Source organism: Nothoprocta perdicaria, unplaced genomic scaffold (genome assembly GCF_003342845.1).
Source record: "Nothoprocta perdicaria isolate Ctin4 unplaced genomic scaffold, notPer1 scaffold_111, whole genome shotgun sequence".
Lineage (NCBI taxonomy): Eukaryota > Metazoa > Chordata > Aves > Tinamiformes > Tinamidae > Nothoprocta > Nothoprocta perdicaria.
This window is the reverse complement of record NW_020454217.1, coordinates 1702192-1718289: the sequence shown is the minus strand read 5'-3', so window position 1 is coordinate 1718289 and position 16098 is coordinate 1702192. Positions and strand designations below refer to the sequence as shown.

The window sequence follows — 16098 nt, the reverse complement described above, 5'->3', positions numbered from 1 at the left end:
AGCGAATGCAGAGAAATGAGCAGCAGGGGTTTGGAAAACAAGCACAGCTCTAGATGCACTGTCTTGATAAGGATTTGCAGAATCAAAGCAGGACGGCATGTCAGTCATTCCCTGGCAGTAGGTTTTCCTATCCTGCAACTGCCAGGGACTAAGAGCAAGGGTGCACATTTGGTCGTGTGTTCTCCAGGACATTAGATCATTCACCAAATTCAATGCAAATTCGATGGGATCCAGTTCTACATCTGAATGGCTCTTTTTCAGCAGAGAAGTGCAAATAACATGCTGCTATCCCAGCACATTTTAACTCTAGATCATGGTATACTGTTAATGTAGGAACAGAACTGAAAAACAGATTTTTTAAAAACAGTGCCGTTACTGATAAGAGCTACTCAAATGAATTAACTTACCTGAATAAAACTCTGTAGATATGGCCATTTATCTAGAAGAAGTACAATCTGATCTATGGCAAAAGTACTGACAGTTTCTTCCAAGGAAAGTGTAAGGACTATGTGGTGACAGATAATAATGCTCAAAGTGGATGACATCTCCAAATCTACAGTAAAGAGAGACGTAGGAATTCTATAACAGGTAACTCACCAAAAATAAGAAAATAATTTAGCTGTTATTTCTTTAAGCTTATTTTTCTGTATTCATTTTTTTTATCATATTTCTTTAAACTAGCATTTAAGGAATGCAAATATCTTAGTTCTTTACTTTCACAACCAGAAATATTCAGATATTAGATGATTTGTCAAGAAATATCTATATTTAGGAAATAGCTGAGTTCATGAAATGCTGTGTCAGCTTGACAAAGAGACCTGTAAATAACAGCTTTTGGATCAGAACATTACCCTTATTTGATTGAGGCTGTTTTTTTGTTTGTTTGTTTTGTTTGTTTGTTTAGATGAATAATAAGTTTCAGAACAGAGACAGGAAATGGCATGTATTGATTTCATTGCTATGTGTGAACTGAACACTTCTCAGAATACTGCAGTGGAGTTCCAGCTTCTAAATACTACCATAACAGAAATTACTAAAAATTTCACTTGAAAGGATGACTAAGCAAATATTTGGGGGGAGGAAGGGGGAAAAAAAGGCAAAAGCTTCTGCCAAGATGGTTTAGGTGGACATGTCGAAGTCCTCATCTGAATACTACCAAATGTCCTAATTAACCAGCTTTCAACTCATCATCAGTACTTTCACAAAGTTTAGAAATAGTTCATCCACCCATTCAAGTCCTACGAAATTGTTGTTATGATGAAAACTCCTTATTCACTTCTCCAGGAAACCTTCCTGTTAAAGAAAGTTCTTTCCACAGTTAGAGAAGATCATGATATAAATGGCTGTATCTTTGGTACTGGGAATATATGTGCCACAGGTTCACTTCCAAATCATTTCCCAATAAATAAATCTCTTGAATGGGAAGAAGTTTATCCTTGTCTCTGTTACATTTATAAACTCTTGCTTACCTTTGCCGTGCATCATTGCTCTTGCATCCATTAAGGATGAAGAAGAAGATAGGTTATTCAGTGGAATGAAGTGGAATTATTTTCTCTAATAGTTTCCTTTCCATTAGCAGCTTTGCTCGCTGCTCCCAGGCACACCTTTATCTTTGCCACTTTAGAAATGATATAAATAGAAGGTTTTATTTGCAGGACATTTTGGATGGGTGGCTTCCCTGAAAACAGTGGATACTCATAGGAAGGTGTTGTCTTCCCAGTGACAGCCCGTGGCTACAGAGTCACTACCTGGACCCTGCTGTAGCCTCGGCCTTCTGTAGCCCTGAGCTGATGGATGGAGTCTAGTGGTGGAGTCGCCGGCTCCACAGGACTTCTTGCACATCCCCTAGGTGGTATGTGCTTCCCAAGTAACGAATGAGCAGTGTTAATTGGAAAACATGCAGAAGAAATTTTTGTTTTCCTTCAAGTTATTTGTATTCTGGTGGCATCTGTGAGCCCTAGTCATCCATCAGGGAGCCTGGGGCTCGGAGCTGTGTTACTGTGTTCAGCAGTTCTGCCCAAAGGTTGCCATAAACTGCAGCACAAATTAAGTTAGTAGTATCACTGCTGTGATATGTGGTGTATACTGGTCAATAACCATAATCCACTGTGCATATAGCTTTGCCTTCAGTATTGTTGAGGTTGCATCAGTCAACAAACACGTTTAGATTCCATTCCTTCTCTAAATTATCTGTCAATCACGGGCAGTAGGCAGAATCTTTCTTTCTCTTTTTCTTTTTTTTCTTTTGCTCCGGTTTCTTCTGTGAAAAAGAAATTTAATCTGTCTCTGCTTTTAAAACTTGCCATAGGGCCAGCACAAATTAAGTTTAAAGCAAGGGAATCTTTTACAAGAAAAAAAACAAAGATTGTTCTCGGGTTCAGAGCAATAACACAAGAAAGCAGAGCTTGCTTTCATGCTCAGAGTGCCTTCTCGGGTCCAGGCTTCCAAAGGTTTGCAGAGACACAGTACAGCAAGCACTGGAATAAGTGAAAATGTAGTTAATGCTTGTGTAATCAGTTGGGCCGTAGTCTTGAGGACAAATGACCATATCTTCATAAATGCTTGTCTAGTATGTAATGTAGGGTGACAGTGTTCTTCAGGGAGTTTTAGAACTGCAGAAATACCAAATAAAAAATAATTCTTAGTATCTTACTGCTTCCAGTTAGTCACTGAAACCCAGAAGATGAAAACTGGCTCTCCTCATATTTTCTTTGTGTTACCTCAAAGAGGTAATACTATTATTTAGCTAAATTAGATGAAATAATTATACTATAAAGAATTTGACTGAACCAGCATGTTCTTAAGCACAGATCTGTATTATACTGGTTAATACTGAGTAAGATGTCTACGAGAAGGTTGTCTGTTCTGGATCAATTTATCATCTTACAAGTTGTATTAGGGAATGCAGAAATAACAAAGTTTACGTACAAGTTTAATGTGTAAGGTGTGTTTTAGAAATTTTTGGAGAGGACTTTCTTTAGAGCATTAGTAGCAAAGGACAACACTCCAACAATCACAGGAGAGTGATACCGTGGAAAAAAAATAAGACAGGACTAAGAATGGTAAAATAATTCAATTTAAAAAAAGGAAAAAATATCAACATTTGAATAGGTGAAAGCAGTAGATGATTGGAGAGAATAGACCTAAAAATGGAAGAACGACAAGAACAAAAATTAAAATCAGCTCTTGACTGTAAAAGCATTTTATTCTCCTTATCCTTTTTTTTTCTCAATTTATCATTCTCATGGTTTATGCTGAGAACCTTGAAGAGCATTATTTTTAAAAACAAAAATTAAAGAGGTATTTTTATGCAGAGGAAAGAAATGACATTCAGTATGCAAAATATGGTGTGTAAAGTCCACAAGACCTTCAAGTTGCCTTATTCCCAGGAGAAGACCAGCTTTCCCAGTTTAAATGGCACACTTCCAGGAAATCATTCCAGAAGAGCACGCAACCAGCTCATGCTATTCCCAAACGCTCAGTGTAACATGATGCAGTTAAACCAGAGGAGGATTTTCATCTTTTGACCTCATGTCAAACATGTCAGTTGAGTAGTTTATGTGAAATCTGTAAGAGTGCATAGGCCTTCAGATAGTTCTCCAGAGTAAGAAACCTGCAGTAGACACAGAAGGAAAATTTAAAAAAAAAATAAAATAAAAAAAAAAAACAAAAACATGATTCATATGATTTTAGAAGCTGACTTTTTAAAAACAGTTACAGAAAAAGTACTGAGCCAGTGGCGTGACTTGGTGCATTAAGATTTTTCTTTTTTTTTTTTCCTTAGTTCATATAGGAGATTGAAGCTGTGCTTAAGTAACACGATCTTAAGTCTTTCTTCAAGTAGTGTCCTACAATTAACATTCAGAGTAAAAGCAAAAAAAGGTATCTTACAAACACTGCTAGACTGCAAATCAAAATCTTGGCCTTCTGTCAGGGCATATGGGAAGGACATCAAAAGTGCACTACTGCATCATACAGGATACTGAGTATTGTGGGAGTATAGGAGATTTGATCCTAATTTTGGTAATATAATTACAATGCACATCCATATGATATACTTTGGAATAGTATCATGATGAGCCTGGTGTCTGAATCTTGCACCCATTGAGCTAGAGGATTGTATAAGAAGTTCGCAGTGAGACAGGATAATGTTGAATAGTTCCTAGACAAGAATACGAAGGTAACTTGTGGTGGGGCAGCAAGTGGTGTAACTGATAGATTGAAAAACACGAACTGAAAACTGAAGTGACAGTGTAAAACATTCCCTGCAGCTTAATTAAATAAGACCAATAATATGGTTTAAACTTCTTTGGGTTAAAATTACTTTAATAAGGGTGTTAATTACTAGAGGATTAACACTGCTTACATGTGATAATAGATGTGGTCAGTCAATAAAGGGTGAGAATAATGTTCGTTTAAGAAGCGAAAGAATCTAGCACAAGATTACTCACCAGAAAGGGATAGCATTTCAAAGTGGCAAGTAAAATCAGGGGAGGTGGTTTTCAAATTGCAGCAGACACTGAAGGCTGTTTTGTGCTGTCATTACCCAGCAAGTTTCATGTCCAGTGGGATCTATCAGAGAAAAATAGAAGAAAACACTGAAAAGTGGTAAGAAAAGGCATATTCTAAAGAGGAAGATAACTGCCAAGGCAAAAGATTTCTTGAAGATGTATTTCTTAGAAAAAAAAAAAGTCATATTGAACTATTGATATTAAACAGGGGTAATCATTCCTAAAATGTCTGTGAACATAGCAACAGCAGAAGAAAGATCCTAAAAAAACCACAGAAGTTATTCTGAGTTATCCAAGTCTGTTATTATGGCAACTTTTTAGGTTCAAAGGTCTTTAGCGTAGTAAGTTAGCTAGACAAGAAAAACAAAAGCCATATACCAGAATTATATGCAGGCCATAGAATTTGCTAACGTGCTTTTAGAGCCATTTGATAGATAAGCTCTAGCAGTAGCAGAAGAGAAGGAGAAGGAAAAGAAAAGAGAAAAAAAAAAGAGAGAGAGATTGGCCAGGAATGAATGTGTGACTTTTGGCTAGTGGTTTTGGCTTTGCTTGCAACTTCTCTGTATTTACATTCCTGAGCTGCTCATTGTGACATTCCTTGCGCAGTGCTCCCCAGGTTTGGTAGAGCTTTGCCTAGGGCGTGTAACTTCAGCTGCTGCTGCAGGTAGGTGGTTGTGCAGGCAGAGCCAGAGCCTCGCGCTACTGCAAAGGCAGCAACTCTGCTGAGGACAAACTGGTGAGGAGCAGCGCGCTCATCCACGAGTGCCTCTATGGACAGCATGAGATGCTCTGTTGTCATTACAAATGCAAACAGAAGACGCATATTTCTGGCCTGCTATATCTTAAATTTGAGTGTCTCTTCAGGTTCTCTAATTCAGCACCCGAGAACCCCTGAGATCCTTCATCAAGAAGGTGTTACCCTCATAGGAGCTTTGTGCCCAGACGAACCGCTTCAGACTTTAGCTCTAACACAGGCTAGAACTCGCTCAGGCCAACTGCATAGGCTAGAAGACAATTTGGAGTAGTTAACTCAAAATAGTGTTTTTCAGATAATGATTTTTTTGGGGTATAGTATGTATACATCAACCTACCAAACTCTAGACCTACTCATATGGATACTGCTAAATTTTGCTGGAGTAGAACAAGAGTGTTCAATTTCAGAACACGCTATGGAAGTTGAAGTGAATGTGTTTGGTATTTAAATTGTATTTCAGTTACCATAAATAAGACTAGTCCCACCTTCTCTAAACAAAGTGGTTTTATAATTGATTTTAGCATTTATGAATACCTCTTTTTAGTGAATTACTTTAAATGGAATTTTACCTGAAGAATAAGATTAATGAAGTTTTAATGCCCCCCAAAAAAAGATTTTAAGGTATTGTGTCATCTTACATGCCATTTATAGCACTATTTCAGGTCAGTGCAAATACTTAAAAGCAAGACTATTATATGTCACGTGCAGTTGAAAAAAAAAAAGCCTATGGAAAATGGAAGTTTAAATAAACCATTCTGTAAAAATTTCCTCTTAAGATAGGAATGTTTGGTAAATTTTAAGGTTTAAGTGCTACTTACAAACCTGTGTTTAAAAAAAGAAAAAAAAAAGAGAGACGCAAAGCGAAAATGACAGCTTTCAATTTAGCTGGGATGGTCTGAGTGCTTCTATGTGGTTTTAGCAACTCAGACTTTCAAAGTCTCTTTCTGATGAGAGGCAGAAGTCGTGTTTGGGGGCTGTGCACGTTAACTCCCTGCATGGTTTTTGAAAGCGTGTGCCTTCGTATCAAAGCTCAAAAACTTGATGGTTGGTCTGAACCTTGCCTAATGCACAGCTTTTAATCCACGCAAATGTTACCATTGATAGAGCTTTGCGTAAAAGGACTTGGCGTCCAGGCTAAGGGGCTGCCCTCCGGAGCCTGGCAATCCGCCTGCATTTGCCCTTCCAGCTCTTGGCTGCTTCTCAGCCCAAAGGACACTTCTTTTGCTGCTAGTCCAGCTTATTTTTTAATGATGAGGAAGAACACACTTCACAATAGGGATTACTCGCACTGCAATTAAACAAATCTTCTTTGAGTAGGTCTTTCTTGCTGTGACATTGCATATTGCATAGGACTTGTATGCTGCTTATATTTGCCTCCGTGACTGTATCTCCAGTGCTTTCTTCAGATGCTTCATCCTGGCTGCTGGAAGTGTTAATGGCGTTGGTAAAAGCTGCTGAGCGGCTCCCTGCTCATAAGTTCATTGCACTGAACAGTGTCACTGCTTCTCTGCTTACGATAAGCAACAAGCACTTCAGCAGTCCTATTTTGTAGGCAGGCTGAGGTGTGTTTGAAGAGCTGCACTAAAAAATGGTATTTGCGTTCACTCTTGAATATAGCATGACCAGGCATCTCAGAATGTACCTTGGGGTCCAAATTTTAGGGAAGTATTCTGCCCTTGGAAGAAATTAGCTTATAAAGAATTAATTTGAACTGAAGTAACTTTTTTTTTTTTTTTTTTTTTGATTAGGACAGTTCCCAGTGGTTCAGCTGTTGTTCAGCTTTCATAACCTCTGAGTGTATTATACACTTACAAATGTGTTGATGATTCTATGCCATTTTATTCAAGGTAGCAGCAGATACAATTTTCACTTATAAATTTGAAACAGATGCAAGCAATCAAATAACTGTTTCGTTTTTGTGAGCATTTAAGTGCTCTGCATTTAGGCACAAATGCTGGATGCATTTTCCTTGGAGGAAAAAAAAAAAAAAAAAAAAGTTCAGTAGCTTTAAAACTGAAAGATACTGCCTTTATAACACAAACTGTCCTTACTTTGAAAATCTGGGGCTCAGTTTTCAAAGCAATGCCTAGGAATTTAGCCTGCGACCCCCATTGACACTAATGGGAATTGCATAGCTTAGTCCCCATAACATCACTTTGAAAATGCATTTGTTCTAGCAATCCAGCAAAAGCTATAGGGAGACATTCACAGATCAAGAGATCAATTTACACTTTGAAATACAAAACCGATGTGTGTTATTCCAGTTATGTGATCAATGGCAGGGGGGATTTTAAAATTCACCACATTCACAAAATAAGTCACCAGGAGTAAATAAAACAAAATATTTTGGCAAGTGGCAGACAGACTTGCTAACCAGGCTAACAAGGCGGTTGTCAGCAGTAAAGAACTCCAGCTGATTAAGTGCTAATTGAGTTTGGTGGGTGCCCTGTTATTCAGCAGCTAGCAAGCGTTGTCTTTGTTCCTTGCGGGTTGGACATAGATATCTATATTTTGAACACTGCTGTTGTTCCTTTGTGCCTAGGAAATGTTTAGAGTGAACAAGACTTGTCTTTGTCCAGTTCAGCTTCTGGTCCTTGGCATTTTAGTTCCATCCTAGTGAGTGCTGTCACGCTGTGCAGCCTCCCACAAACGGGGAGGTACCGTGTTTTGTGACCTAACGGGCATGGTGTCTTAATGTTCATACTTTTTTTGTTGCTGCTGTTAACTCACTGGGAATAAGTGTACACCTGTGTGGTGAATATTCACATGTGCTTGGGCATGAAACGTAAACAGAGGCCGGGAAGAAAGCGGCTTTGTTTGGGAGCTGTATTACTGCAGCGCAGATGAGTCCACTCATAGGCCATGGCCCCATTAGGCTGGCCAGAGTATAAATAAGTGTTTTAACAAAAGGAAGACAATGTCGCCTCAGAGATTGCGAACTGATGAGATTATAGCTCCACTGAAAGGTTACGGTTATGTCAGAAATTATGAAACAACAGTGATTGTGGTTGACACGCTTGCTCCGCAGGCAGCAGCCTGCGCCTCCCTGTGTGGAGGGCAGGGGCAGGTAGCCCCCCACGGCTCCGTGCCCTTCCCGTGCTTTGAATGGGAAAGTTCCTGCGTGGCTGGAGCTTTTCCAGCACAAGTTATTACAGTGGCAATAACTGTATATTGGTATATTTGCTGTTCTTGTGTTTCAGTGGCTTAAATGGCACATAGCTACCAAAAATCACTTTTTTTTTTCCTTAAGTTGAAAGCTGCGTACCCTCAAGGAAAAACTTATGTTGTTACTGTTCTGTATTCCCTCCTTAAAATAAAAAAAAAAAAAAAAAAAAAAAAAAAAAGAAAGCCTTAGCGTAGCTTGCAGTTATATATGCTTGACACCACTCATTTCCCAGAAGAGTTCACCGGTATTCTGGGCTTTGGGGTTTTTTTAATTAAAGAGGTCAAAATCCATTATATCTAAATTTCAAAGAATTTACCAATTAGCTCTAGTCTGCAATGCCCAGCAGGTGGCTTTTATACTATTAAAGGGAGATTGTTTCCATCTCTGATCAAAGCAAAAACAAAACAAAGGAAAATACAGAATATTTTGCCGTACACAGTGCAAACCACATGCTGTGTAAATTATAGGTGAAAGCTGGATGTGAGAGACTGTTCAGTAGTGTGGCTTCAAGGAAAAGAAATCTATATATTTAGCACCCTTCCTCATGAGGATTTTAATGGTAATGTCTAAATCTGTTTAGACTACTGATTAGCTAAGAGGATTAGACAGCTTGCTATTTCCTAAAATGAAGATTTTAGCATTTTCTTATTTAAAAGTAAAAGTAAAAATGCATAACAAAGCACATTAAGGAATTCATAGAAGTAAAAGGAGCCAAAGCTCCAAATGTCTCAAATGTCCAAATGTGCCAAAATGTCTCAAGGTGCAAAAAAAACTTCTAATTTGCCCCTTTTCAGTGAATCTCAACTTCCCAGATTTTTACCTACTTAAAAGAATGCTTGCGACCTCTTGACCCTTTTGTTATCCCTTGCTCTGCAAGGCCTTTATTCTGTAAGGCTTAGGTATAAAAAAATAAAAAGGAGCGTTAATGGCATAACAGTCCTTTCTGATCACCCTGTGTAAGATGTTTATGCAAAGTGTCAATAGAAGCAATTGGCCTAACAGTGTGACAACCTGCTTTGCTTGGAAATGGGCTAATCTCCTGTTTGGGTTATCCAGAGGTCAGGTGAGGATTTCTTTTTTGCACTCCCCATAGTGCATGGGTACATAACCTGCAGACATTTTAGGCCAGAAAGTAGAAGCAACTGAGCCCCAAAATGGCACAAAGCAGGGGTTTTGTTTGTTGATTTGTGTTTTAATTCCTACCTTTTTCCTTTTCCTCCTCTGTCTTTCATTTTTTTTCCCCTCCTGGTGCCATTCTAGAGTCTGGTTGAACATACAGTATATGACAAGGACAGAGGCTCTAGCACTGTTGTTCTCTCCTGCTTCATTTTTTCCCTTTTTTCTTCCTTTTTCCCCTCCAAAGAGGCATCATCCCGCTCTTCTCTGAAGTTCATGTGGAAACCTACTTTAAACCATGGTTTTCCAGGGCTGCCCCTGTCGCCCTGTCACAGCAGGCTGGAGCTCAATAAGCGCTCAGGCAAGCATAGCGGTCACCAAGTAGGCCTTGGCGGGCTGCACGCTGTGAACTCCTGCCTCACTGAATCAGCTTCTGTGTGTTTTTATAACTGCCTCTTTTTTCTTTCTTTCTTCCTTTCTTTCGTTCTTTTTCTTTTTTTCTTTTTTTTTTTCTTGTTAATTATGCCCCAAGGCTGTGGAAAGACAGCATTTATCTGTTGAAACAGACTAAGCAGTGAGTGTTCTGACATGTTTATCAGGCAAATTGTACCTGACAAAAGGTAATTACACATGCAATCAAGTCCAGCAGTAACTGGGTGATTAGGGGTTAATAAACTGTTTAGCATGAGAAATATTTATTCTGTTTGTGAGCAAGGAGAGTGGGCCAGAAAGGCCCAACTAATGGTGACATGTTTAAAAAAAAATACTGCTGCAGATTATGTAGATTTGCAGAAAGGTAGGCAGGATATCAAGTGTGCAGCTTCTCATTTTTATCACCAACTCTTGCCCAAATGTGAAACAAAGCAATTTACTGTCACTGGTGATGCTTCAGAAGAGACAAGAGCAACATTCAAGGTTGTACAAAGCTGCTAGGATAGTTTTGAATTAGGGATGTTTGAGTGTACCCAACCTTGTTGATGTTGTTAAATGGCCGTAGGACCCATTTCTTTCTGTGGCACCTATATGTGTTGCTGAGCTGACCATGGAGAGATGGTTCCCAAATGTGCCTTCGCTTCCACGCTTCCAGCCAGTTGTCCAAAAGCAGAACAGGAATAGGCATTGAGATGGTACGTGGGGGTGTGATAGAGACTCGATCACGTTGAAGACTACAGGCCAGCATTTCCCTGTGCACAAGTTTCTCATGTAATTACGAGATGGCCTAAATAGAAAAAAAAAGTCCATAAAGTCCTTAGACTTTTTTTTTCCTTTTGGTATCAATGTAGTTGTATTCTGCATTAAACAAATGCATGTCTGTTAGCTGTCAAGTTCTTGAAGCAGGACCTCTTTTAACAGAAACAAAAACAGATCAGCATCTTCTATGATGATGTTGTGTTGAAGATCAGAAGTCTTCTATTCAGAAATAGCAATCTTCTCTTCAGCATGATATGAATATAACTTTCCTTGTTATTATTTTTTCCCCAAATGCTGTTTATTTCAAGCAGGGAGAGCTTATGTTAGACATGTAAAAGGCTTTTAGAAAATAGGCAGGAACAGAAAGTTAGGAGATGCAAATGCAGAAGAGCAACCAAAGGCCGTTAGTTATAGATTTATATATTATAGATGTGTTATTAATAATGCATAACTTCTAATATTTATAATGGGATGATTTGAGAGGGCAGTGCTTGTTCACGTACAGTAGAAGGAATATGCTCTATGGTCATCAGCTCTGATGTTCTCAGGATGTTGGATGAAGATTCCCACACATTTTTCTTCCAGGAAAGACAAACCCAGGAAAGGCAAGGCAGGCGCGTGCACGCTCCCAGAGCAGAGTGTACGCAGCACATCTGCTCTCTTCCTCATAGGACAACATATTCTGCTTCCTTCTAAAACTCTCTTCCCAGGTGTAGCTTTGCTGGTCTTAGCTCATTCTTGTTTCTTGTGGTTGTTATGGGAGAATATGGAGAAAAGAGAGGCCAGCACAACAGTGCTGTTGTTCTCCCATAGCAGAGTACGTGTACCCGGTTTGCTGGACACATCGCAGTGTTTCAGGCAGGCAGGAAGCTGGTTCTGCTGACGCAGTCGGGTGGTTCCTCAGGTGTGTGTGGGCAGCTGACAAACAGCTAATGGTCTGCACTGCCTCCAGCCTCTGAGAGTAAAGGATTTCTTTCTGCCCAGTTTCCAGTATTGCCTGGATACGTCAAATAGGAAAGAAAAGATGCATAGAGAAAGCAGACACTTCCTATTGTAAATTTGAAGCACAAAGTGCACATTCTAACCTTGGAGTAGCATGTGGACATCCAGTAGTGCTAATGAGATGTGTTACACTGCAGGATTTTGGTTGTTTTTTAAACAAGAAAATATTTATGTGTACTTATTTCTCTTACTTCAGTGCATGTAACTGTGGACTTTTCCTTGCTAAATAATATCCAGCACTTGCAGTTGCTGTCACAGTCATAGCAACAGTTTTAGTACAATAAATAATAGTAGGGAAATGCTGATTTAATTTGGCCTTTAATACCTTGATTCTGGTTGCCACAGTAAGAACCAGTATTATCACAGGACCAACAAATTCTCTTGTACTTTGTACTTTACTGCTGTGGAGCCACAGGACAAGTTCACTTGAACTTATATGCTCTAAATGTTTTGTTTAATTGTAGCTGATACCCCTTTTTTGGCAAAATTAACTTTTTTTGTGATGAGACTTGCCCTTGAAATATTTTTTCTTTTTACGCGTTAATGGTAATTACAGTATTTAAAACCTCAGAGTGTTATAACCTTCTTTTATTTCAGTGGAATTTAACATATCCCACGTATTACATCTCCGTAGTATGAGTCATGTCACTATGTCAAGCCAAATCCACAAATTATTTCCATTATATCTTCACCTTGAGTATTGTGTAACATTACCAAACATTGTTCCCCCTCCTTGTGGTTTTGCACACACCTGGTCCCTGTCACATTATAAGATCATTTTAATATATAACTATTGTGAATGAAAGTACAGCAAAAATTGAGGTTTTTTTTTTCATGTCTGGTGAAGAGTTGGGCAAAAGTTAGTTTTTAAGATAAATTTCTGGAAGAATATCTGTGTGCATGAATTTTTTAAAAGGGTTTTTTTTTGCATTTTCCTGTTTTTCTGTTATTTTTGAGAAATCTTATATGAATTTTGAGCTATCTCTATCCCTTACTAGAATAATATTAATTTACCAAAGGATTTGGTGGGCCAGTGCTTCATTATCAGCTTTATATTTCCAGGAGTACCTTCACATCCCCTGGAGTGGCCAGAGTAGTTTTTTCTGCCTCTGAGTGAACACGCCGTGTCCCAGCTCATGGCCAAGAGCTGAGGAGAGCTTCGGGCAGTGCTCGGGACAGGCCTTGCTCGGCAGGTTGAAGCCATCTCCCACGTGTGCGGTGGTGGCAGCAGCCCCTTCCGAGTGCGTGTCCTCCTGGGGCTGCTGCTGCTCTCCCAGCGAGCCGCCTCCTTCCCTCTCCGCCTGCCGTCGGCGCAGGTGCCGCGCGGCCAGGCTGCGGATCCGCAGCGCCACACACTTCGCCGCGCAACACGCAGCGCACAGTGCCCACTGTCAGAGCCCGTTGCGCGCAGCAGCGTGCTGCCGTCTGGGCCTGCAGCTGCGAGGGGACGGGGCGCTCCGTACAGGGCTGCGCACAGCAGCCGTCCTGTCCTCCAGCGCTCCAGCAGCAGCGCACACTGCTCACGCTGCGGCCACCAAACCTGTGCCCTGCAGGAGGGAAGGGAGTTACAATGCAGTAGCTTGTGTCACTTGAGTGCAGGTCTCTGGTGCTTCACATGGTCTGCTGCACGTCACGATGACTGTTTAAGAGATTTAGTAGTATGAGGTGGCTACATGCAGCTCTCTGAACGGGTATGGAGATAGGAAGAGTTGTATTGGCACAGGGCACATGCCCTCTGCAGAGAGTGTTTCCAGTGGTGTTCACCTCGCTGGGGCTGGGCAGAGTGTAACCTCGTGGTCTCTTGGGACATGGTTTTACTTTGTGAGTTGCAAAGCAGCAGGCTGCGTGGTCTGTTTAGGACCCTGAGTGCCTATCTTTGTTTAGTCAGGTGACAGATTAGGTCTAATCTGCCACCCCAGCCATCACTATCACATCCCTGAGCTGCAACAATTTGATGGCTAATTCAAACGCTAGGAGTACGGTATGAAAATTGTTCCCATGTTATTTATAGGAAGGTTTCTTTGCACTTATCAACACTTGCTTTTATCAATGGCCAGTGGCTTTGGGTTACACATTACTGAAAAGATACAAAGCCTCTATGTTGCTTAGGATTCCCCTGGAATCTTCAATATAGATGTTACAATAGGTATAAGAAATTACGTCTTTTACAGTGGTTTTGCTGAACGCAACCCCTGCAAGAACATTGCTTGGTCCTTCCCTAGGAGCCATCATCCATGTGGAGGCCATGACGAGGTGGAGCGATTAGTGTGTTTATCAACACGCTCTGGCTGCTTCTCAGAGAGGGAGAAGGAATCTGCCTCTGTGTTCCTGTTGGCTTTGCCCTCCCCATCTTGTTCCGCATCTGCCCATCCTCTTTCCCCTCTTCTGACCCTGGCTTTTGAGTGTGTCATACAGCATCTGTGAGCACTGGGCACTACTGACTACTTTAATGTGGGTAATCAGGAATGGGTGACATGCGGCAGCAAGTAAGCTCAAGGGATTTGCAAATGCCACTAGTCCTTGGACTGTCAGGGCCTTCTGAGTCACTGTTAGCTCAGTGACCAAAGGGTCATTGATGGTGAGCATCCTTAGAAAGCACTTTGTGAGAAAGGACTATTTGCATTTGATTTCTAGAGCTGCATGGATATGTAGCCATATATCCATATATATCCATATATATCCATGAAAGAAACATAGTTTCCTTGCTGCTTATATACCTTTTCCCAACTGTAATATTCTAGTATAAAATCTAGTTGGGCAAGAAGCCTGCTGAGCTTTTTTTGGTTCCCGGAGACAACTCGGTATTAACTGTATTTTCACACAAGACTGTATTACAGTTACTAATTAGAAAACAGCATTGATTTTTATTAGATACTTTATTTTAAAATACTAGGAAAGGAAATGAGAGATGACAGAAAAGATTGGAGAAAGCTAGCAAATAAACTCAAAGCTGTGAAGACCAGGTTTATGCTTTTATTTTGTAATTGTATCTCTGGGGAAGGGCATGACTGGCGACCCCTCTCCTTTCCCCCGGGTGAGAAGCTCTGAGCAAGGCGCAGTTGGTGGCAGGGAGGTCAGTGCTGCCCTACCCCTGCTGTCACAGCTCTGCTGCAGCCTAGAGACTGCAGAAGTGAATGGTTCAAGTGGAAAGGGTTGTGTATTTTAGTAGTGAAGCAGTCACTTCTATATAACAATCTCTATATAACTTATATGATAGTCTATGTAACAGTCTCTGAAGTGGTTTTGTTGCAGCAAATCCCTTCCTCCACTTTTTGTGTTGTTACCGGCATAGCCAACCTGCAGGCGAGCCAGGACTCCAGCTTGCCCTGAGGCCCCTGCTCAGCAGAGCAGCCGTGGGCCCAGCCAGACGGGGACGTGGGGCTGCGGACGCTTCCCTACACTTAGTGTAGCCGCAGGTTTGGCTGCTTCAGGGCAGCCGAGCTCTCCAAGTTGGCCTCTGTGCTGGGGTGAGGCCAGGCAGCAGATCCTGGGAGGCTGCAAGCACCCCGGCATTGACGTCAGCGCGAGCGGGACCCGCTGGCCCCCAGCCTGCAGGTAGCCGTGGGAAAGGCTCCTCCGAGCAGCGCCCAGGCAGGGAGCCCAGGCCACTCTCATCTCTGGGGAGCCCAGCGGGGGTGGTATGGGCTCTCTGAAGGGAACAGGCCCCTGGGCATTGCATCAGCCCGAGGGAGCAAGCAGGCGGCTGCCCTGCTGGATGGCCGCCTCCAAACGGGCAGTCAAAGACCCGTCTGGAATCCACAGCCCAAGGTGGAAGCTCTTCCCCCCACCCCCAGCCTAAGTGTTTGGTTAGGGTGGGAAGTGCAGCCAGGGCTCTGCAGAGTTGTGCAGATCGGTCCCCACATGTAGAGTCTGGTTGTTTAATTCACTAATTTGAGCCTACTTGAACCTCTGTTTTAAATTACTGTGAGTGACAACAGCAACAATTGCCCCTGCCTCCCTCCCCACGATAAAGCGAGCCCCCAAATTACCGGCGTGTGAAGCCCATTAGCATCTCCTGTTAGGGCTCGGGCTGCACCTGCCTCCCCGCGGTACCTGCAGAGGAGCCACCGTCCCGGAGAGGGGCTGCGTGTCGGGGCCGGGGCTTCCTGGCCGCAGGGCCGGTCCCGGGCGCTGCTCCGCGCCCCGACCCCGCCGCTTTTCCCCCGCAGCTCCTGGACCTCTTCATGGTGTGGGACTGGTCGACCTACCTCGCTGATTACGGGCAGCCCACGTCCAAGTACCTGCGCGTCAGCCCCAGCACGGCCCTCGCGCTCCTGGAGAAGTGAGTGCGCGCGGGGCGCTCCGCGGGCGGCTGCCCGGAGCCCTGCGGGTCCGCGGGCGGCTCCGGGCGGCTCCGG

At 42.1% G+C, this 16098-nt stretch overlaps 1 protein-coding gene across 6 annotated transcripts in view; it reads left to right on the top strand.

The window, feature by feature from the left end:
* Window positions 1-16098, top strand: part of EXOC6 (exocyst complex component 6) — an 84917-nt gene that overhangs the window by 67605 nt on the left and 1214 nt on the right. For all 6 annotated transcript variants that reach the window (XM_026051040.1, XM_026051060.1, XM_026051075.1 and 3 more), the window contains one exon: window positions 15910-16022. In XM_026051040.1, coding sequence (XP_025906825.1) covers window positions 15910-16022 — 113 coding nt within the window. The remainder of the gene's footprint in view (window positions 1-15909; window positions 16023-16098) is intronic.